Genomic DNA, 23,627 nt, shown 5'->3' on the forward strand with positions numbered 1-23,627 from the left:
AGGCCACAGAGTGGATGAGGCCACCTCAGAAGCAAGTCTAAATAGAGAAAAGGCCCAAGGACCGAGGCCAGGGTCCCCGTATACTCTGAGGTGGAGAAGGTGAGGAATCAGGAAAGGACACTGAACAGAAGGGGCCAGAGGGGGAGGAGGCCAAGGGGACCGGGGGGCCGGAGGGCAGCTGCCCCTGTAGACACACGTCCCCTCCAGCTGGCCCCCGCCTGCCTCGCCCGCTGCCACGACGCACCAGGCCCCCGTGGGCCCAGTCCCGGGAAGCTCTCCAAGGGGCAGGGACAGGGTCTGTCCTGTTCACCACTGTGGGTCCTGAGCCCCACCAGCAGCCGGGGCAGAGTCAACGCCCTGACGAGACCTGTGGGCCGCCAGGAAACGACTACAAGGGCAGCAACAGCCGTCTCCCCTCGGGCACCTGCCATGTGAGCTCAGGGGCATGGCCCCAAACCTGAATCATTTCCCTGGAAACATCGAAGGAAAACTCAACAAAGCCCAAAAATGTCAACTGTCTACCCCAGGCCTGGGCCAAAGGCTGAAATAGAATGTTCCGGCTATTCTTAGGCCTTGCTCAAGTTCAGCTTTTTGGGGCTGTTCCCAAAGACGCCGTCCTTCTTGCCTCTCCCCCTGCCCACCCTGGCTCCTCGACCCTGCTCGCCTACTTGATGCTCACACAAGGGGGCTCAGAGGGCCCCAGGGACGTCTGCGAGGGCGGCAGAACGGGAAGGGCTGAGGGCTGGGGCTCAGCTGCCCCAAGCTCATGGGATTGTCTTAAAATCCACTGGAAAATGTGACAGAAAGGAGGAACTCGGGCGGGTACGAAGAGCTCCCTCAGCCCAGCTGTTCTCTGATGCAAACGTTCCAGCTGTGGGTGCCAAAGGCTGGGACACTGAGCAGTCTGTCAGGCGGGGAGCGTGGCCGGTCCCCACAGGAATCTGAGGCCCTGCGGCTGCTCCCCCAGGGCTGAGCCCCCCAGTAAACACAGCTGGAGGCCAAGGAAACGGGCGTGTAAACGGCCACCGGGTGGGGAGGGGAACCCACAGCTGGCTTCGTCACTGTTTCCTGCGGAGAGCCATCCCTCCCCCGGCTGTCGGCCCGCTCCGTCCCTCTCTCTGTTCTCCTGGGACTCCAGCGCCCAGGAACCCAGCCAGAGCAAACTGCGGCCCCTGGGGCTGAGCAGGCCTCAGAAACGCCTGGGCCTCACGTCGAGAGCTTAGAGTCCACCCTACACACAGTCCAGCCCCTCTGGCTGGTAAAATCCATTTCGGAAACTGCCCCTTCCAGTGCCCACTGGGACCCCAGACCTTCCCAAGATCCAGAAACCAAAGGGTTAACAGTAGAGCTGACCCTCGGCTGGGTTCTAGGGTGAGAGCTGGTGGTTCCTCTAATGGGTCACACGTTAAAAAAGGTTTTGGAACCCAGGAAGGAAGGAGCACACCAGCCACCAAGCCACGAAACTCAAGGCCACTGACCTTCCCAGACCCCACTTACAGAACTGAGAAGATCAGCATCCCCAACACCCACACGCTTTGGCAGCTTAACTCCCCAAAGTGATTCCCAACAGGCAGTGTTGCATAATGGGTAGGGGCGGAACTCTAGATGGATGGCCCAGGTTCAAATCACGGTTCCTCCGCTTACCTAAGGTGTGGCCTTCAACAGGCTCTTTCCTTTCTCTGTGCCTCAGCTGCCAGCTGATCACAGCGCCTACCTCATCGAGTTGCTGTAAGAATTAAGTAAATAAATGTTTGATCATCACAACAACCCCATCAGTACTATTAACACAAACTCTGTAGTACAGATGAGAAACTGAGACACAGGGAAGTGACTTTCTCAAGATCACACACAGCGAGTAAATGGCAGACCTAGAATTCAGCAAACCCGGAGCTACTCTAGGGTGAGGAAATGTTTTCTTTGAAGGCCAGATAGTAAATATTTTAGGCCGTGCTGGCCACACCCGGTCTCTGTCACAGATTCTTCTTTGTTTTTTGGGGTTTTTTTTAACAACCCTTTAAAAAATGTTAACACCATTCTTAGCTCAGGGGATGTACAAAAACAGGCTGCGGGCCGGATCTGGCTCACGGGCCACAGCTCTGCCAATCCCCACCCTAAACCACTCCAGAAACTACCTCTTAAATACTGGCAACTAGTTCAAGTTTGGAAAACACACCAAACAGATCCAACGAAGGGCATCTGCAGGTCCCACTCAGTCCGCAGGTTACCAATCTACAAGTGCCACCTGGAGCGTCTTCCGCCCAAGGCGAAGAGCTGAGCTATGTCAGGCATTTCCAACACCTGTCTGGGGATCAAACTGCTGCCAGAACACCTGCTGAAGGTCCTCCGCGATCCCTGAGAGGGATAAACAGCAGCAGGCCAGGGGAGGCGCAGGCAGAGCTGGGTCCCGCCACACACAGCTGCACGTGTGAAAGGCCTGTGTGCAGAGGCAGAGCTGATGACCCCAGGGAGGGTCAGGCCAGCTCCGAGACCATCTCCAGCAGAAAGGCAAGTTCAAGGATTCCCTAGAAGTCTTCCCCTCCCCTCTCCCTTCCAGTTCATGTGGCCCCAGCGAGCAGGCGCGTGAATGAGGCACCACCAGCCAAGTAAATCCACCAGCAGGGACCCCAGGGAACAGCTGTCAGATGCAAAACTTCAGGATGGAGCCAGGGCAGGCTCAGGCCAACAGCGCCACCTCCAAGTGCTGAAAGCCTGGGCTGAGAGCAGCGGATGGTGGCAGAGCCATCCAACCAGCTGGGGATCCGCTCAGGAGCCGACTCTGCAGCTGAGAATCAAGATTTCTTGGGTCCCCACATGAGCCCTGTCTTGCCCTGCTCTGCCTGACCAAGGCCAGCTCAAAAGTGGCTGGCAGGGAAGGAGACAGCAGGTGGGGGATGGCTGCAGTGTGGCTCCCTCCTCCACAAATGGCCCAGATTTTGATGAGGGGGTCCTCTGTGCCCCTCACTGGACTTCTGGCCTGTGGGATCCAGTGATTGGCTGGAGGTTGAGCACATGACCCAAGTCTGTGCCAATCAGAACTTGCTTGCTCAGAGTGATTGGTTTGGGGTGGAGCTCCTGACTGTGATCTCGGCCAATCAGAATACAACACTGCTCTGCTCACTGTTATTGGCGCATATCTCAGCCAATCAGAGCACAACACTACTCAGCTCACATGGATTGGGTCAGGGGTGGAGCACCTGACTGTGATCGCAGCCAATCAGAATACAACACTGCCCTGCTCGCTGTCACTGGCGCATATCTCAGCCAGTCAGAGCACAACACTACCCAGCTCAAAGGGATTGGGTCAAGGGTCAAGCCAGGTCCAAGCACATGGGGGAGGACAAACAGGGCCAGCAAGGCTTCCTGTAATGGGGTTAAGTTAAAGCACAGGACCGGGGCCCAAACCATTCAGAATATCACCTTCTCCTAGCCACAGAAGGTCAAAGCCTGAGTGACTCTCAGGACTGGTGTCATAGCTCCCACTGTCCTTGAACTTGAGAGGCTGTAAGCTCGGAGGAACTACAGCCAGCTGCTACCACGCTGGAAATAAAGCTAGGCGGCAGAAAGCAGAATTGAGCAAAGGAGAAAGAAGCCAGGTGCCGGTGAGGCTCCAGCCCGGCCCAAAGCCGACGCTGCCCCGAGATTTCTTAGTTACTTGAACCAACAAGTTTTATTCTTTGATTAAGCCAGGCAGAGCTGGGTATTCTGTCCCTTCAAATACGGGGAGAGGAGTCAGGGGAACATCTCACCTTGAGGAGGAGGGGGTACTTGCAGATCCTCTGAATCGGAGACAGCAGGTAGCCTTCCAGAGGGATGTCCGTGGTCTTCCGGCCTCCCAGAAGCATGCAGCTCTGCAAAGGGACAGGAGACCTTCGTGAAAACTCGCCCAGGATGGCAAAGGGATCTGGCCACCTTCAAATAACATGGGAAGCACTCAAAACACAGATACAGACGATCACTTTGGAAGCAATTAGCAACAGCTAGGAGAGATGGAAATGTGGAGATTCTACAACCCAGCACAAAGCGCAGGTCAGAGGATGGCAAACTATGGCCTGTGGGTCAAATGCTGTCTATGCCCTGGTTTTTTTTAATTAAATTTTTAATTTTAATTTTTTAATTGAAGTTTTATTGGAAGACAGCCACATCCATTTGTTTACACATTGTCTGTGGCTGCCTCAAGCTACAATGGCAGAGCTGACGAGTCCTAACAGAGACCCTCTAGTCACAAAACCTAAAATATTTCCCATCTGGCTTTTCCCATAAAGGTTTGCCAACCCCTGGTCTACAGAAACTTTAACACATATGCACTGGGACACAGGAACACGGCCACTCAAAACTCTGCCATGTTTGGAGGCGGCCCTGTGGCCGAGTGGTTAAGTTCGTGCACTCCACTTGAGCAGCCCAGGGTTTCACCGGTTTGGATCCTGGGCGGGGACATGGCACCGCTCATCAGGCCATGCTGAGGCAGCGTCCCAGACAGCACAACCAGAGGCACTCACAACTAGAATATACAACTATGTACTGGGGGACTTTGGGGAGAAGAAGAAGAAGAAAAAAAAAGACTGGCAACGCAACAGATGTTAGCTCAGGTGCCAATCTTTAAAAAAAAAAACTCTGCCTTGTTTGGAATAGCAAAAAAAGGGAAGCAACCTAAATATCTATCAACCGGAGAATGGCAAAGTATGTTCGTAGCAGATTTAGACAATGGTACACTACCCAGTGGTGAAAATGGGAGAACGAAAGGTATGCACAGCAACACGGACGGACCTCAAAACATGCTCTCAGTGAAAAAGAAAAACAAAAGGATATGTGTGGCATGAAATCATTTATATAAAGCTTTTAAAGACGCACAAAACAAAACCGGGCACTGTTTCTGGAGAACATACCTGCAGTAAAATATAAAGTCACGCATAGGAAAGAAATGTACCAAATCAACATCTCTGGTCTCCCACCACGCCCCTCACGGTCCTGGGTCGCTGGGGCTCACTGTGCCCAATGTGAGCACCAATGAACGAACGAATTAACGAACGAACTAATGAATACACAAACTGCCAGCACATCCAGCAGTGAAAGGTCTCAGGCTTCCTCTTCAATACCATGCCAGAAGACTGGCAATGAAACAGAACTCTTGGAAAAAGAGATTCCCATTCTATCATTCATTCACTCATTCATTCATTCATTCTACAAATATACACTGCGCACTTACTATGTGCTGGGCACAGCTCACGTTCTGGAGATCTGCCCGACAAAGCAGACACTCTCTCTGGTCATATTCAAGTGCAAGTACGACCAGAGAACATTTACCTTGTGCTAACCACGTGCTAGGCACTGAGCCTGGAGGTTCACCTACATAGAAAATTCATCCTCACAGCCCTAAAGGAAGCATGGACCATGACATCCCTATTCCAGATGGGCCAAGTGGCACAGCGCGCTGAAAAGATGGCCCCAGTCTCAGAGCTATGTCCACTGCCTCTCAGGGATCTTAACGGGCCATCTCCTTGGAGAAGCAGAACCCAGGCCCCTGGGTCCCTGCTCTGGAGGGAGCCGCACGGCTCCTGCCCTCTTGTCCACCCCTGGCACAGACAGGGGATCAGGGCTATGGCAGCTGGGAGATGCCAGGCCCCACATTGCTCACACTCAGGCCTTTGTCCTCTGAGCCAGCACTCCCCACAAGCTGCCCTGGTGACATCAGCTGCGGGTAGAGAGGGGGAGCCTGGGAGTGAGGGCATGCTTTCCAGAAGACCCCAGGGCTTGGCAGGAGAAGGGCCTCTCTTGGTCCAGGATCAAGGAGTTTTCACACAACTGTCACAGCCACCAACTACTCTTCTCCCCAAACACACGCCCTCGATTGTTGTTTCACCTTATTTTCATTAAAAAAAATAAAAATAAAAAGCAAACACATGCAGAGCCACCATCACTGTCCTCTGATTACACTCCAGGCATTATAAGAAAAACCTCTGAGAATTCTTCTTTAAACTCTCCTAATTCACAGAGTTGATTCAGGGGAGGTGTCAGCCTCATGTCTTCCTACCCTCCTAACTGCAGGCTGCCCCTGCGCTGTCCTGGGTCCCCCTTTCTGTCCTGGCTGATCTCATCCAGACTTCATCCATCCTTAAGCTGAAAACGCTCAGATTTTTCTCTTTAGCCTGGCCCCTCCCTGCCCTAAACTCCAGACTCAAATCTCTGACTCTACACCCAAACCCCCACCTGGATGACCAGCAGGCCTCTGAAACCGCACATACCAAAGTGGGATTTTTTTGTTTACCTCTCATTTCTGCTCCTACCCCAGCCTTGACCATCTTGGGAAATTCCATTCTTCCAGTTGTTTGGGTCCAAAACCCTGGAGTCACCTTGGACTCCTCTCGTTTGTTCATTTATACCCCAAAGCCAACTCGTCTGGCAAAACATGTCAGCTGGCCCCTCAAACTCTCTGTGAACCCAACCACCTCTCACGCCACCACCGCCCCATCCTCAGCACCACCATCTCCTGCCTGGACCACTGCAGCAGCCCTGGACCGGGTTGAACAGTGTCCTCCAAAATGCCATGCCACCCAGAATCTCAGAATGTGAGTCTCTTTGCAAATAGGGTCTTTACAGACATAATTTGTTAAGATGAGGTCATACTATACTGGATTAGGGGGGACCCTAAACCAACTGGCTCGTATCCTTATAAGAGGAGGGGACAAGAGAAGAAGCCGTGAGGAGGGGGAAGAGACTGGAGTGATGCTTCCGCAAGCCAAGCAACACCTCGGGCCACCAGCAGCTGCACGAGGAAAGGCAGGATCCGGAGCCTTCGGAGGGAGCGAGGCCCTCCTGACACCTTGACTTCAGGTTCCCGGCCTCCAGACCTGGGAGAGTAGCCATTCTGCTGTTTTAAGCTCCCCCCAGCTGGTGGTAACTGTTTCAGCAGCCGCAGGAAACTTACACTGAGCCCCCACTCTGGTCTCCTAGCTCCCCCCTCACAGCCCAGGGGAGCCTTTGAAAATGCAAATTAGTTCAAGTCATTCCTCCGCTCAAAGCCCTCCCATGGCTCCCATCCCACTCCAAGTAAGACGGAATATTCTACTGAAAGCACTGCCACATGCTCCAACGTGGACGCGTCCCAGACAGCATGCTGAGCAGACACAAAAGCATCCCGTACGATTCCACTCGTGTAAAATTCTGGAATAGGCAAAACCAGCTTCTGGTGAGGGAAACTGGCACAGAGGTTACCTCTGCCCACGCAGAGGGGGCGTGACCAGGACAGAACACAAGGGAACCTTCTGGAGTCATGAAATGTTCCAACTCTTGATCCCGGCGGTGGTCCCACGGGGTACACATCATGCTGCGAGCGCATTCACTGCGTGCATGTTGTACTGCAGTAAAAGGCTTTTTAAAGACCTCAGATCCCTTCCATTGTCTAAACACCCCTTTCCTTCCTTCTTTCTGATCTCATCTCCTTCCACTCTCACTCTCACGCTCTCTTGCCCCACCCCAGCCTTCTTGCTGTTCCTCAAACATGCTTGGACCTCAGGGCCTTTGCACTTGCAATTCCTCTACCTGGAATGCTCTCCCCCCAGATACCCCTCGCCTCTCTCTCTTACTTTATCCAGGTCTCTGCTTAAACATCACCTAAGACACAGTTTTCCCAAAGACCAATCTAAAAATAGCAGTCACCACCCTAACTCCCTCAAAACATTCTGTCATCCTTAACGTACTTTATTTCCTGCAGAAAACTTAATGCCACATGACATATCATGTAAGTCTCCCCGACTAGAATGGCTGCTCCGTGAGAGCAAGGACTTTCCTTGCCTTGATCACGGGTGTATCCCCATTACTTAGAATGATCCTACCACATTAGACAGGTGCTCAGTAAGAACCTGCTGAATGAATATATTATCCCCAATTTACAGACAGGAAAACTGAGGCACAGAATGAAGCCCATCTCTCAGCTAGTGCCCAGCACATCATGAATGGAGAGCCAGATTCTGTCTGTCCCCAGTGCCTCTTTTGCAAGCGGCCAAAAGCTGGGAGACGCCAGCAAGCAGGGAGACAGACGGTGTGTCCCCACACGTCCTCCCCCTGCTCACTCCGGCCCAGCCCAGCTGCTGCCCAGAAAATCGCAGCTTGGCCAGCAGGAAGACAGCAGGAGAGGCAGGAAGGAAGAAATGAAAAACAGGAGCCCTTCCCCTCTCACAGCCCTGCAGACACCTGGCTGGCATCTACCTGCTTCCCAAGACCCAGCTGAGCCCAAGGGGACGCCTCTGGAGGGTGGGGCCCCGGCAGGGAGCCAGGGGCTGGGTGACATCGCCGAGCGGTGCAGAGTGGTCCATCACAGAAACGTGGCCGCATGCCTGTCATCCGCTCTGCGGCTCGATCCCTGCTTTCTGCCCAGACTCTCATGAATACAAGCGCAGAACTGGACATGCAAAGACGCAGATCCCAGCGGCGGAGGCACCCGCCCTGCACACTTAAGACACAAGACGAAGGGGGACAGCAGTCGGCCCACGTGCCCGTCCACAGAGGCTCGCCGGGGTCGGGCCAAGCAGGAGAACCCACTAGCGAAGAAAACACAAACTTGAAACGAAATTCTGGAAATACTTTGTTGGAGTCTGTGCATTAGGGAAAAGTACAATTAAGAATTTTATTATACAGTTTAGCTCTCCAGGCACACGGTTAACCCTCCTTATGCTACGCCAGTTAAGTGCTCTGCTTCTGTGGGCTGAATTCTGGATGCCCTGCTGGGAAACAAAACAGGCCGGGGGCGTTGGCCTCTGAGTGAACGAGCAGGGGATTTACAGATGAAAGACCAGGGTTCGAACCCAGAGGACGCTCAATCGATTTTCAAGCATATACTCTTAGAAAGTCACTTAAGACTTTGGAGTAATTAAACTCACCCGTGGCAAAGGCTATGAGGTGCCCCTAATAAATTCTTCCACAGCCAGATCTTCGTCTGGGCACACAGCTGCCCAGAATAAAGACTACATTTCCCAGCGTCCCTTGCAGCCAGGTGTGGTCATGTGACTCAGCTCTGGCCAACAGGGTGTGAGCAGAAGAGATGTGTACAGCTGCTGCCCTCACAAGCAGAGGGGCAGGCCTCCCTCCCACCCGCCTGCATCACTGCCTGGACCGTGCAGGTGGAGAGAGGTCACCTCAGGCCACGTCGAGGAGGGCACATCCCAGGGCCTTGGCCCCAGACACCAGAGCCCCTCCACCAGCCCCAGACTGTCTGCATCCACATTGTTAATGTGAGAGAGAAATATATGTCTATCACATTTAAACTACTATTTTGGGGATGTCTGCAGAGCAGACAAATGTGTATCTCAACTCACACACCACGGAGAGCAGCTGCTCAAGCTCCAAGGACTCACCAAGGAGAAGCCGTTCCGCGCACAAGCGAAGCTCGCTGCAAGTGCAGGGAAGACCATCACGGACGTCGCTGTCCTGCCTGACAAACGTCCACTCCCCACTTACTTGCACAAGTCCAAACCAACTGTCCTCTGGGGACCCACCCCACGCTCAGGCCCGGCGGATGGGTGGAGCTGACCCCGCCCTCCAGGTCCAGAAGTGACCGATCAGAGCACCAAGCAACCCCTCTTCTACAGCAGCGGGTTCAGGGATAAGGTCTTCGCCAAGCTGCGCTAACAAGCCTCAGACCCAGGATTTCTACTCTAACTACTGGGGAAGAGGAGCTCTCTTTCCTGCGGTTGCTCGGCTGGGAGAGGTCTAAGGGGAGCTGCTGGAGGCCATGTTGCCATCACTTGCGTAGAGCCTGCCAAGGTGGACAAAAGCAGAGCCAAGAGACATGTTCCTGATGACATCATTTCAACACCCAGATGCTGCTGTGCCTGAAGGCCTCTCAGGTCTCAAACTTCCCAGAAAAGTGAACTGATAAATTCTTTTTTTTTTTTTTTTGGCTTAAAACCAATTTTAACTGGATTTTCTTTCACTTATAATTAAACAATCCTAACAATACACTTATTACTACTATTTCTACCACTCCTATTAGGATCACGACTTCAGACGAAGAATTGGCAAACTCGACCTTAGGGCCAAACCTAGCCCTCTGCCTGTTTTTGTAAGTAAAGTTTTCCTGGAACACAGCCTGCTCACTCCCTTACATATTACTTATGGCTGCTTCCACGCCACAAGAGCGGAGTTGAGTCATTGTGACAGAGACTGTAGACGCACAAAACCAACAAGAGCCACTGTCGGGCCATTTACAGAAGACGCTGGCAATCCCTGCTTCCCCGGGCTGAGGAAGGGATGGGGCGGCCTGGTGGGCATGAGAGTGTCAGCAGGGAGCTCGCTGGTGCCCAGGGAGTCACGAGGCTGAAGCAGGGATGGGGGGAGGGCAGACTTACCAACAGGAAGGCGCGCACCGTGGGGATCTTGTTCAGCTCCACCAGCAGCCGCAGGGCCTTCTCGTGGTTGCTGCAGTACTCCTCGTAGACGCAGAACTTGTCCTTCTGCAAGACAAGGACAGAGCCCATGGGAGACAGGTCAGGGCGGGAAGGTGGGAGCCCCGAGAGGTGCAGATGGCTGGGCCAGCAGGCCTGGGGGGAAAGGCTCCCCCAGCCCCCTGGAGACCACATGGCAGGGCGGGTTCAGGGCTCCCGCTTGCCACAGGCCTCCCGGCCTCCTTGCCCCAGTTCTGCATCCAGCGGCCTGAGTGAGCTTAAGGGAGGCAGCAGGGCCCAGGGTCAAGTGCACAGACTCAAGCCGAGAGGCCTGGGCTTGAACGCTGGCTCTGCATTTCCAGCTGTGAACTTGGGCAAGTTACCTGACCTCTCTGGGCCTCAGTTTCCTCATCTGTAAGGTGGAGTTAATAAGAGTCCCTAACTCACAGGGTTGTTATGAGGATTCAGTGAGTTAAAACATGACGGGTCAGCATGCAGTAAGTGCTCAATAAACATCCAACTTTACTATTAAAACACAAGTCAGATTGTGCCACACCCCTGCCTAAAACCCTCCAATGTATTCTACTACACTAGGAACAGAATCCAATACTTTATTGGGACCTTCCAGGGCCAGATAATGTGACCCTGCCTTTCTCTGACCTCATCCCACTGGCCTTCTATCTGCCACTTGAATTGGATAGTTCCTACCTCAGGGCCTTTGCACTTACTGCTTCCCTCTACCTGGAACAGTCTTTCCCCAGGCCTGGCTACTCCCACCATTCAGGTCTCAACTCAAATGCTACCTCCTCAAATGACACCTGTGCTACCCTAGCTGCAGTAGCCACCAGGTGTTCTCTATCACCCCCCACCTGTCTTCATTGTCTTTGTGGTGTTCTCACAATCTGGAATTATCTGCATTATTCTTTATCATCTGTCTTTTCCCACTTGGCAGCCAGCTCCCTGAAGGCAGCAACCACGTCTGTCTTGTTCACTGAGGTTTCCCCAAATCCTAGCACACGACCTAGCACACAGTAGGCCCTCAAAGACTCCTTGCTAAATGAACGGACTCTGCATATCCACCGTGTGCACAGTCCTGCCTGTACACATGAGCCAGGAGGCCAAAGAAGGCTCAGGAATTTGGAGGAACAAGTAGATCTCTGGTCACCGCCACTCGGCAATGCCAGTCCTGAGGCAAGGGGACAGCTCTGTTGACCTCCAGATGCCCCTGAGCCCAAAGCTGGCCCCTTTCCCACCTAGAGGTTGCCCGCGGGTCACCAGGTCTGCAACCCTCAGGCAGGGTTTCTGGGACTGGAAGAGACAGGGGCCTTCTTAGCAGGAAGCTCTCGCTGAGCATTCTCGGTTCCAACGGCTCGCGGAACACCACCTCCCAACCCGCCAACCCAAACAAGGATGTCCTGGCAAGGCCCCCGGGGAGGAAGGGCTGAGGGGCCTGGGCCTGGGGCAGGGGGTGGGCAGGAGACCCCAGCAGCGAAGGAAGGAAGAGGGGGTCTGCAAAGCAGGAGCTCGTCTTGTCTCCAGACCAGCCCCCCAGCATCCTGCCGCGGGGTGGCCGCAGGAAAGAGGAAACCGAAGAGGCGGGGACGGCTCTCAGAATCAGTAAGCACCTCAACCCGCCCGGCTCACCGGGCTCCGTGGGCACCTTCCGAGCAGACGCCCTGAGTGGCAAAGTGCCCACAGCCAGAGCCGCCGGCCGACACGGAGAGTGCACTGAGGGCACTCAGGACAGGCCACACGCTGAGCCCCGGGAACGAGGGGACACTGCCTCCCTCAATAACCCCACACGGCATGGCCGTGTTCGACCCACTCACACACGGGAAAAGCAGTCTCACAGCGGTGAAGGGGCAGACGCAGGACTCGGCTCTCTAACCCCCTGCCGACGTCCAGCTCAAGGCCATCGCAGGGGGTGGGGACGGGAGTGGGGGCAAAAACACAGGGTACAAATCTCAAGCCACAAACGCACAACCAAGCTCTGAGGGGACCGTAGATAATGACGAAAAGTGCACAGAGGGACTTAAAACCAACCGCCTGGCGGGAACCCAGCTCTGAGTCCCTAAGCAGGGGGTGGCCTGGGGCAAGCAGTTTCCCCTCCCGAGGCCTCGGTTTCCTCATCCACGAAATGGACACAACAGCTGACCCCACTAAGTGTTCGGCTGGAGGCTTAGATAATGTCAGTAAAGTGAGCAGCACAATGAACACTTCATAATATTTCAAAATACTCTCAAAACATTAGCCACAAACACAATCAACAAACATGAATCAAGAGGGAAAAATACCGAAGCAGTTTCACGGTTAACCAAAGCGTACACACATTTACACACACGGGACAAAGGGCCCTGACGCGCCCTCCAAGGAACCCCAAGCGGTCTGAGCGTCACAAAGCACAAGCCGCCTGCGCCAAACACCACCAGCGTCAGCAGGCCCAGAGAAAGCGCAGGGTCAGCAGCGAGCCCCCTGAGACGCCACCACACACGTCCACATGGGGGCAGGAAAGGGGGAGAGGGCACCCCAGCAGCCCCCGAGCAGAGCTATTTCTGTTTCCACGTGTCTCCAATGAGCCTAGGAGACCATCAAGGCCAATGGAGACGGATAAGGAGAAGTGTGGACCCGGGCCCAGATAAAAGATGTGAGGGAGAGGACCTGTCCTGTGCAGGGGACAGGAACCAGCCAGGGCCTGGGCTGCTCCTGCAGAGAAGGGCTGCAGGGCTGCGGAGGGCTGGGCACCTGAGTGACAGCAGGAGGTCCCGACCACACGTAAGGAGCTCTCGAAAAGCAGCCCCCTGCGGCCGGCCGAGAGCCTGGGCTTGCCTGGGCCTGCAGACCCCGCCCTCGGAGCCGCCCTGAGACAAGACACCAGCCACCACCATGCTGACCCCCACGGACCACTAGCAGCATCGTCCTTGCAGCTGCAGGCGCACCTCTGCGGCCAGACCACCCAGGTGCACAGCCCCACTGCCCAGATCGCCAGCCCTGTGACCTGGGGCAAGGCATGTAATCTTTCAGGGCCTCCGCGTCCTTGTCCATAAATTACAGCCAACAATCACCTCCCCACGTAAGGTTGTTGGGATTCACAGTAAGTGCTTAAAACAGCACACAGTAGTGCTCGTTAACTAACAGCTACTATTATTAGCTGCTATTGATGCGGATGCTATTATTACCATCACCAAGACGTCAGCAAATTCATATTCCACCGGTGAATCCGTCCATGACGAGGTAGGGCAGTGGATGGGTAGGTTTTAATGGCAAGAAAAGAGAAAGGCAGAGTGAGGAGGGAGCTGAGTGGACTCTGGTCCTGGGAGGGCCACCAGGGGAAGGCAACAGGCAGATTTTGAGCTGGGGGGCCTTGCCCCACTGCCCCCTGGTCTGCCTCACTTGTCATTCAGGCGCTGTCCATCTCTCCCCTCTCCCTCTAGGCTGTGAGTGCCTTTGCACCTGCTGAGGTCACTGCTGGGGTGTCAGTGGGGACTGACGTCCCTGGGAGAGAGCAGCCATCATGACTGTTTGATCAATGAAAGCAAGAAAGCAGAGGGAGGAACTGAGAGGTGCCCACCGCCCCTCAAACCAGCCCCCTGCTTCTACCCAGGCAAGCCTGGCCCCCTACATCCGCAGCATCAGCTCTTCACTGGAACATCTGTTGTTTTACTCACCCAGCATCCGTTCCCCCTTGTTCTGGTCATGGCCCCCAATTATTCCCCTGGGGACCTGCCTCCTACACTCCGACCCCACTCCACTCACCCTAGACCAAACCAATGCAAGAGCTCCCTGTCCTGCCAACAGTGGCCCTGTGACCCAAGCTGGGCCCATGACAGCCCTCAAGGACGCGTGCTAGAATCATTGTGAAGAGAAGCCCTCTTTGAACTGTTGTTGCTGAGCTGGCAGTGTCAGCCTGGAACTGCTGAGAGCCACCTTTGTCACCACGTGAGGCAACCACCCCCTCACCCCTCAAGAACGAAGCCAATACAAAGGAAAGCAGAGCCAAGAGACAGAAAAATACCAAGTCCCGAAAACACCATATGGGGTCCTGGATCCAGCTATGCCTGAAGCCAATCACTCCTGAACACTTCACTTACGGCTCATTAGTATGAACCATAAAGTCTCTTTTGTTTGTTTGTTCCAGCCTGTTTGAGTTGGTGTTTTTGTTGCTTGCAGTGAAGACAGTACTAGTACCTGCACACTCTGAAAATGGGAAGAAAATGAAGACCCGGACCCAACTCGGGGGAGGTAATAGGGTCTCCCTGTCCACCTCCATCTGTCCGATGAAGGGTAGGGACAGAAGGCAGAGACAAAGCTGTCTGTCCCCACACACCAAGCCAATCACCAGGCAGTGCTCGGTGCCGGCTGGAACGCTGCTGAGAATTCAGGACCCCGGGAGCACAGCGGCAGAGCGCTGTGACGGACCAGCGATGTCCACCACCGATGCAGGAGAGGAGCGGAAGCGGTAAGAAAGATCACCACAGGCTGGTCATTCCTCACCCGAGCCCCCTCTCTGACACACCCAGCAGTGTCCTCCTCCCCTTTAGCCTGCGAAAAGGGCAGGGGACCGAGGCACGAGGCTCGGAGAGGGTGAACTGAGCAAACGGCAATGCCTCCTCTCCAAAGCCATGCCCAGTTCCATGACTCCCAGTCCCTCCGCGGAGCCCACCCCAGCTGCATCTCGGGCCCGGGAGCCTGAAATATGGCAGCGCTGCTTCTGACAGCTAGGAGTTTAAGCGTTCCCTCTTGTCCTCGGGGCCCCACACGGGCTTTGATGGTTTTGCCAGAAAGAATTAGACAAACAGTTGTGCGCACACAGATGTGGCGGGCGGCGAATGTGCGGCTGCGGGTCTGGGCTGCAAAGGAGGAGAGGTGGATGGCTGCCAGCTGGAACCACTGGGGGAGAGGGTCAAGCCCCCAGGGAGGGCCCGAGGACTGTCAGAGGCGACGGCTGCCGTCCGCAGGACCCAGGGCTGACACCGGCTCCACGGAGACCATCTGCTCGAAACCACTCACTTCACACCCAAAAAGGCTGAGACTCAGTGCAGGGAGGGAGCTGCCCGCGAGGCTCGGTCTCACGTTTTCGAGGGCTTCCTCGACCTCATCCACCTACGCACACAGCTTCGGGGAGGGGTGAACGCAGAACTCAGGCCACGCAGTGCTGCCCTGCTCAACACCTACGGGGTCCGGCCCGCCACGAGCTGAACTCCCTCCGCCACTCACTCTGCTCCCCGACCCAGCCCCGCTTCCCTCCAGCGTCCAAGCTGCTCCCCTTCCAGGGCCTCTGCCCTCGCCCTCCTCCCCCACCTGGCATACCCCCCCAAGATGGCTCCACGGCACCACCTCGCCGCCGCCGGGGCCTTCCCTGCGCAGGGATGCCAGATAAAACACAAGGCACTCACTTGGGTTCCCGTTTCAGATAAACAATGGATTTCTTAGTGTAAGTATGTCCCAAAGACTGCACGAGACATACTTATACTAAAACGTTATTTGTCGTTTTCCTGGAATCCCAACCCCCTCAGCTGTCCTGGGTCTTCTTTGCTGAATCTGGCCACTCGGCCCCTGACTTCCCGATTTCAGAAACTCGAATGGAGCCCCCCACCCCACCGCGTCACATCCGCACTTCATATTCCTCGAGTCCCGCGTCGCCTTCGGAAACGGCCTCCTATGTTCACTCCCTCGCCTCTGCCCCTCCCGGCAGCAGGGAGCAAGCCTGTCCCACTGAGCCGGCATCCTCAGGGCCGAGCATGGTGCCTGGCACCCCAGAGGGGCTTAGCATGTGTTTCAGGAGACCTATCACGTAAGATGGCAAAAACACAAGCACTGGTGCCAGACGACATCCGCTCAAACCCCGGCTCCGACACTCACCGGCTGTGTAAGCTTGTGATATGACTTACCCTCTCTGGGCCTCAGTTTCCTCATTTGTCAGCGGGCATAGTAACAGTACACACTGTCACAGGTGGTGGTGAAGGTTTCATGGATCAATATTTGTAATGCACGTGGAACAGTGAGTGCCCAGCACAGAGAGAAAGTTCACTCCGGGCTGGTCTGTGATCACCTCAGGACTTCGTGGTTGGGTTTTGGGGTGAGGGGGTGAGGGATTCTCCTGCTGTCCACTGACTGGGGCAGCACCCGGTGGCTGCTCTGTAAGCCAGGGCCCCCCACTGGGTCTGGGTCCCCTTCCTCTCACGGAGACCCTGTCACCAGAGCTCCATCCCCAGTAACTACCTCACCGCCCTGCTGCCTCAGCCCCGGCAGGGAGCGACCGAGCCGGGGAGGGGCGCGGCGGACACTGTGGTGAGCCACGCAGAGCCCCAGCGGGACAGCAGCGGCCACGGCTCAGGGAGTCCCTCCCCAGGAACCGTGGTGTAAAGCTCGCCCCCTCACTGCAATTCGGGGTGACCCGAAGAGCACCCCAGCTCCAGGGTTCCTCCCCATGGGATCAGCTGCAGGTGGGTACAAGCGGGCGGCCACCTGCATGCAAATCTGCAGCTTCCAGAAACCCCACCTGGGGCAGAGGCTGCTTTTAAAGGGAATTCAATGGTTTTAAATTAAAAACACTGAATCACACACTGAGAAAGCAGGCTCCTTTTTCAATTGTGCCAATTACCCCGAGGAGGGTCTCGTAGGCGTGATGTGACACTAACACCGTCTGACACTCTAATCTCCCCTGTGATCTAACCGAGGGCAGGCCACAGGCGCAGACGCAGTGGGCGGGGGCTCCAGGCGGCCCGGGTGCCACAGGTGGGTTTCCATCGCGTTGGTTTTACGTACTATCGCGCTTCCATCTGTAACAAGTGATGCTCGTTTTCCATTTCCAATGACAGTGCAAATTTCCCTTTTTAAATAGGTTTATAAACAAATCTACTTTTTAAAAGATTAAAGCAAGGGGTACCCGTACCCAGCAAAAATGATAACACAGTGCGTAAATCAATGAAGTCTAAGAGCGCTGGCCTGGCCACGGAGGGGTGGGGGCTCTGACCTGGCTCTGCCACCCGCACGCTCACAACCTTGGGTTCAACCTTCCCCTCGGTGTGCTGGCCTGTGGGGTCGGCTCAGGGCTGGACTCCGGTCTGGAGGCAGGGAGAAAGCAGAGAATGTGCCAGCGTCCCTGCCCTCGTGTCACTGATATTCGGGGGGGGCGGTCACAAACAAAAAGGAAGCCAAACCTCCACTAAGTCAGATGGCGACAAGGGCCGCAGAGAAGAAGGAAGTCAGGGTGTGACAGGGTGGACAGCATGACAGTGTCAAACAGGGCAGGCAGGAAAGGGTTCTGGGAGAAGGGGCTGTTCCGTCAAGATTTCAAGGAGGCACAGGGAGGTCTGGGGGACACGGTCCAGGAGAGGCCGGTTCCAGGGCAGCGAGGTGGCCAGTGTGGCCGGGGTGGGCTGAGGGTCCAGGACTCTGGGGTCCGGCAGGGGGTCAGGATTTATTCCAGGGAAGCGGGAAGAGGAGTGAAGACACCAGAATGATGCCTCTGGCGGCTGAGGGCAGAACAGGGTCTCCGAAACCCTTCGTTTTCATCAGAGCCTCAGCCCCTTGTCCTTGTGTCGCAGCCACGGGCCCCACTGGGTCACAGGAACAAACATGTACACAGCACAACCAGGTGGACACTTCCTGAGCAGCTGTGAACGAGCCGGGCGCTGCTGCTCCTGCGAATCCTCTCAACCCACCCGCCTGTTTTACAGAAGAGAAACTGAGGCAGACGGCGTGGTCCTCCTCCCAGGGTCACAGCGCTGGGAGCAGCACAGGGATGAGGCGCCCGACCTCTGGGGCAGGCAGGATACACGCTGGGCTGGGAGGATACCCCGAACCAGGACAACTTCCACAGAGGCCTGAACTTGCAGCCGGGGCACCAGGCCCTGACAGCAGGCCACTGTCCTCGTCGACGCCCAGTCTGATGAGGCGGCAAGAGGAGGGTCCGGGCAGCACAGAAGGAGAGCATATGGAAGAGAGGTCGCCCCCGGGGCCCTGACCTCCCCCTGCCTTCCTTCCTCCAGCCGACCCTGCACCTCCAAGCGAGTTAGGGATCCTGCACGGAGTAGGGGGAGCCCGCGTTGGGCTCAGGATCCAGAGACCCTCACTGACCAACCAGTTCAACCTGCTCACCACACCTCTGTGGCTCAGGCAGAGGTCAGAGGACCAGGGGGCCCGGGTTTATTGGGAAGTGGACAACGCACCTTGAGAACCCCTTCCCTGCTCTGGCTCAAGTATGAACTATCCCACCCTAAGCTTGGACGCCACCCCAATCATGCCACCTCCTCCCCGAAGCCCTCCCGAGTGCCCAGCCGGAACAATGCGCACACCGACACCCCGTGGCATGGGCTCAGCGACGGGCCGGCCCCAAGGCCTTCATCCGCATTAACGCCCCTCATCCTCACAACAGCACCGCACGGCAGGTACCGTCCTCACCCCCGTTTTAGAGACTTGGAGACTGAGGCCCAGAGAGGTGGAGTGACTTGCCCAAGGTCACCCAGCTAGTCAGTGGTGGAACAGGGATTTGAACCCAAGCAGCCTGGCTGCAGAGAAACGAGGACTCACCCTTTCCTTTGAGCCCGAAGGGAAGACTTCGATTCTTTTTATTTTCCTAGTTAAGACATGTTTTCAGAACCACGATGCCACTGGTCCCTTCTCACCACCTCACTGCTGCCACCTGCTCCTGGTGCCACCATCTAGGACGGCAGTGACCTCCTCCTGCTCTCCCGTCCCCCACCCCCTTCGCAGTCTGCTCTCCCTCGCAGCAGCCAAAGGCCCTTTAAACCCACAGCAGACCCCATCTCTCCTCTGCTCGGTGCCCTCCCTCTGTGCCCATCTCCCCAGGGCCCCATCCTGATCTCATGTGCAGCTTACTTCAAGCATTGAAGAACAGTGACTATGTGAACAGAAAGACGACATCCAGCATTCATGGAGCCCTCACGGTATGCCGGGCCTGTCCCAGGCACTCTCCTCCTACCATCTCACACAGTCCTCAACAAGGCCATGGGCCAGGTCTAGCTTCCTATCCATTTTACAGGTGAGCACACCAAGGTACAGACAAGCTAAGACAACCTGCCGAGAGCACCACAGCCCATGAGCAGCCGGGCCGGGGCACCACCCTCCTCACACAGCAGGAGACGGTCACTCTGCAGGCCGTAAGGCCCTGAGGGCAGAGCCGCCCTGCGCTCTGTCGTCCTACCCTCTGACCATCAAGATGTGAGGACGACAATGACCAAAAGCAGCACTAATGTGGACCAAGTACTTACTTAACCCCAGGGCTTCCAGGTCTCGGCACCCCTGCCACTGGAAGCTGGATAAGTCAATGTATGGGGGCCGTTACATGCATTATAGGATATTTAGTGGCATCACTGGCCTCCACTGGAAGTCAGCAGGACTTCCCGAAGTTGTGACAACCAAAAGTGTCTCTGGACATGGACAAATGGCCCCTGGGGACAAGAGCACCCCGGCTGAGAACCACGCTCTACCTACACACGTCGCTGCTTCGCATCTCGGGGTCTTCCCATCAACCCACGGAGGGAGGCATGCTTATTCCTACTGCTCAGGCAGAGGAGGAAACCGAGGGTCAGAGGGGGAAGCAGCCCGCGAGGCCAGTGCGGGTTTTCCTCCCTGAGGAGGGCCCGGCAGGCACAGAAGGAGAGGGCACAGAAGAGCAGGGCCTCGTGTGGGTGGCATTCCCCACCCTCTTCCCCCACTGCCCCCACAATGCCAAGCCACTTGGGCAGAGAGAGGCCATCACATCGAGCATCAGCTGCCCTGACCGGCAGTGCGGGCAGGCACCCAAGGGGCAGACCCCCTTCCTGGCCAGCGGGTGGCAGAGCTAGGACCTAAAGCAGGCCTGTCGGACCCAAGTCCAGCCTCTCGGCCGCTGGCTGCCCTGTTGGTCACTCTGCAGCAGAGGGGCCCCAGCAGGCCAAGAGGTCACGGGAGCCCCAGGACAAGGTCATTCAGCAAGGAGCTCTGGGGAGAAGGGACCATGCTCTATGTGATGTTGGGGGGGAGGGAGAGCCAATTAAATACCCTCCAGTCTGCTCGGCCCGAGCCCCTTCCCACTGTTCCCGGGGGCCGAGGCTGGGCCGCCTGCCTCCTGCCTGTCCCCCTCCAGACAGGCCCACAGAGGAAGCTGGCTGAGCGTGGCCGGAGTGGGGCCTGGGGAGAAGCCCAGGTCCCAAAAGCTGCAGGTGCTGACAGGGGCGGGGCTTAGCACTCACAAATTTTAAGAAAACGTTCCCGAGTTCGTGCTGAGACTGAGGCTCCGGGTGTAAGCAGTACTCCAAGGCAGCCAGGAAGTCCTTATGCACCTCCAGGATGTCCTCGATGTTCGAGAAGAGGATCTGCGAGGAAAAGCGAGGCCAAGGACAGCATTAACCGGGCCGTGAAGGGGAGCAAAATCAAGCACAAACACACACACAATCCCCAGCCCAGGTGAGGGTGAAGTGGAACACGCACCTTCACACAAGGGAGCCAGAGCACCGCTAATAAAAACGGTGATGGCAACAGAAGCAGGGCCAGCCTTACCGAGCAGGGTGAACGCCTGATCCCGTGCTGAGAACATCACGTGCATTTATGCCACCTAATCCCCCCTGCAACTCCATGGGGTAGAAAATACCATTATCCCCCACTCAGAGATGAAGAACGGACGCTCAAAAAACAATTAATGGGGCCGGCCTGGGGGCGTAGTGTTTAAGTTCGTGCACTCCACATCGGCGGCCTGGGGTTCGCAGGTTCGGATCCTGGGTGTGGACCTAGCACCGCTCATCAAGCCATGCTGAGGCAGGCATCCCACATAAAATAGAGGAAGATTGGCAATAAGTGTTAGCTCAGGGCCAGTCTTCGTCACCAAAAAAGAAATAAAAATAACTATCATTCTCAAGGCCACGCAGTCCGGCAATCAGCAGAGCTGCGTTTCACACTCAGCGTGCAGAGTCATATATTAAGAGCTTCACCACAGTCTTTGCCGTGCCCTGACATAGCTGGGCTGTCCAATTCTAAGATTTTCAAAATAACGAGGGCACTTCCATGCACCCATCAAAATGATGTGGTAGAAGAAATACAGTAGGGTTGCACGTTCCCAATATGCTGTTTAAACTCACGAACACCGTCTAAGGGCGCCCGTTTCCCCGTATGATCCTGTCAAGTCTGAAACGCACATACAATCAGACCCAGAAATCCCACATTTTAGAATTTAATCTTTCAATCAGTTGTTTCCAACCAGGGGCCATTCTGCATCCCAGGGTACATCTGCCAATGTCTGGGGACATTTCTGGCTGTCATAAATCAGAGGAAAAGGACACTACTGGCGTCTCAAAAGGAGAGGCCAGGGATGCTGCTAAACATCCTACAACACACAGGACGGCCCCCCAGCCACGAATGACCAGCCCCCAGTGGCAACTGTGCCGGTTTGAGAACGGGGTGGATGGCCAAGAGCATATCCCACACCCTCACTGGCAGTAGCAAAAGACTGGAAAAAAGCCAAGTGTCCATTAATGAGGACTCGTCAAATAGTTAAACTGGACTGATTACAATTAAATAAATTCCACATGTTGAAGAAGAAGCTGCAGATCTGTATGTGTGGACATGGACCCCTGGAATGATTCTTGACATAAGGTGTTAAGTGGGGAGGGGGTCATGGTGCCAAACAGGACTCCAGCAGGGGCCGTTTGTGTAAAATAACAGACAGAAAGGCCGCTTCCGTCCGTGCCGGCAGAAGCAGACGCTGCATGGACAGGACAGGAGCCGGGAGCTGGAAGGGCCTCTGGGAGGGAGACCACGGGGACCTCCATTTACTTTAGGCCGCTGTGAACTGCACAAATCCCTTTTTCCGTCTTTTTTTTCTTTTTAACAGGTGCATTTTTAATTTAATTTTGAAAAAGGCACTCAGGTGGTCCAAAAGTCAAAACATGGTAAATGAAGCCGGTGAGGAGCCCCTCTGCCACCCACGCCCACGGCTCACAGCCGGGGCACCAGCCTTCCTTCTGGGTCTCTTACATTCATTCCTTCAGCAGGTATTTACTGAGCACCCACTGTGTGCCAGGCACTGTTAGAGGCCCTGGGGACACAGCAGGAACAGGCAAGTCCCTGTCCCCATGAAGGTGACATTCTAGGGGAAGGGGACAGACAGCAAACAGATAACTATGGTCTTCTGGGTGGTAAGAAGCACGAAAGACAGAAACAAAACAGGAAGGTGTCCCAGGGTGGGGCAGGAGGAGAAGTTTGCAAATTTAAACAGAGGCCAGAGACAGCCACCCTGAGAGGGTGACATATGAGTCAAGACCTGAAGCAAGGAAGACCGACCCCAAGGCCCCTGGGAATGCACCAGTCTGCGGAGGGAGCCGGCCTGAGGGCGGGCAGGGGGCTGGAGGGGCTGGAGATCACCTCTCAACTGCTGCAGGCTATGAGGGCCAGGGACCCGCTTCCCCCTGGGCGTTGCCTTGAGGACACTCCTCATGTGAAGGGGCTGGAAAAATCCCCTACACTGTTCATGTGGTTCTTTTCCTCTCTCTCATTTTGTCCAGTTCACATAGTTGAATCTACTTATGTTAAAGACACAGACACAAAGATCCTACCGTTACAGTGACTTCAAGGAAAGGCCATAAAATTTCAAAGTACTTGTGTCCTGAGTGTACATCCAAAAGGAATGAGAGCGTGTGTCCACTGAGACATATACAAGGATGGTCATAATAGCCAAAAACTGGAAATAACTCCAACATCCATCCAAAGGAGAATGGATGAGTAAATTGTGGTACATTCATGCTATGGAATACTACACAGCAATGAAAAAGAATGAATCACAGCTACACACAACAACATGGGCAAATCTCACAGGAATACAGTGAGCAAAAGGTGCAGACACAAAAGAGCTCACTTACATAAAGTTCAAGACCACGCAGAGCTAATGGATGCTTCTAGAAGTTAGTGGTCATCTTTGGGGAGGGGGTGCAGAGAAGCCTGTACTTAAGATTGCACCCTCCACTGTATGTGAGTTATATGTCATAAAAAACGGAATATTTTGAAAACTGTAATAAATTACAATTTAAAATTATAATAAATAATTTTTAAATTGTAATAAATGGATTGTAAAAAATAGATGTAATAAACAGTGGCTGATCAGTAAGTATTTGCTGAATGAGTGAATGAATGAATGCATAAAAGCTTCTATCCCAGGGCTACCAGGGACCAGCCACGCAGTGACCCTGAGCAGGTCTCTTTACTTCTCTAAGCCTCAGCTTTCTTCTCCAAAAAACTGGGCTCAGAGAATTGTCAACA

General features: G+C 55.0%; 1 protein-coding gene across 1 annotated transcript in view; it reads right to left on the reverse strand.

The window, feature by feature from the left end:
* The window catches only part of PREX1 (phosphatidylinositol-3,4,5-trisphosphate dependent Rac exchange factor 1), a 181,582-nt gene that overhangs the window by 83,649 nt on the left and 74,306 nt on the right, over nucleotides 1-23,627 (reverse strand). The window contains exons 3-5 of the mRNA XM_044748026.2: nucleotides 20,573-20,695; nucleotides 10,341-10,445; nucleotides 3,747-3,848 (exon numbers count right to left, since the gene is read on the reverse strand). Of these exons, the coding sequence (XP_044603961.1) occupies nucleotides 3,747-3,848; nucleotides 10,341-10,445; nucleotides 20,573-20,695 (330 nt within the window). The remainder of the gene's footprint in view (nucleotides 1-3,746; nucleotides 3,849-10,340; nucleotides 10,446-20,572; nucleotides 20,696-23,627) is intronic.

This window comes from Equus asinus, chromosome 15 (genome assembly GCF_041296235.1).
Source record: "Equus asinus isolate D_3611 breed Donkey chromosome 15, EquAss-T2T_v2, whole genome shotgun sequence".
Classification (NCBI taxonomy): Eukaryota; Metazoa; Chordata; class Mammalia; order Perissodactyla; family Equidae; genus Equus; species Equus asinus.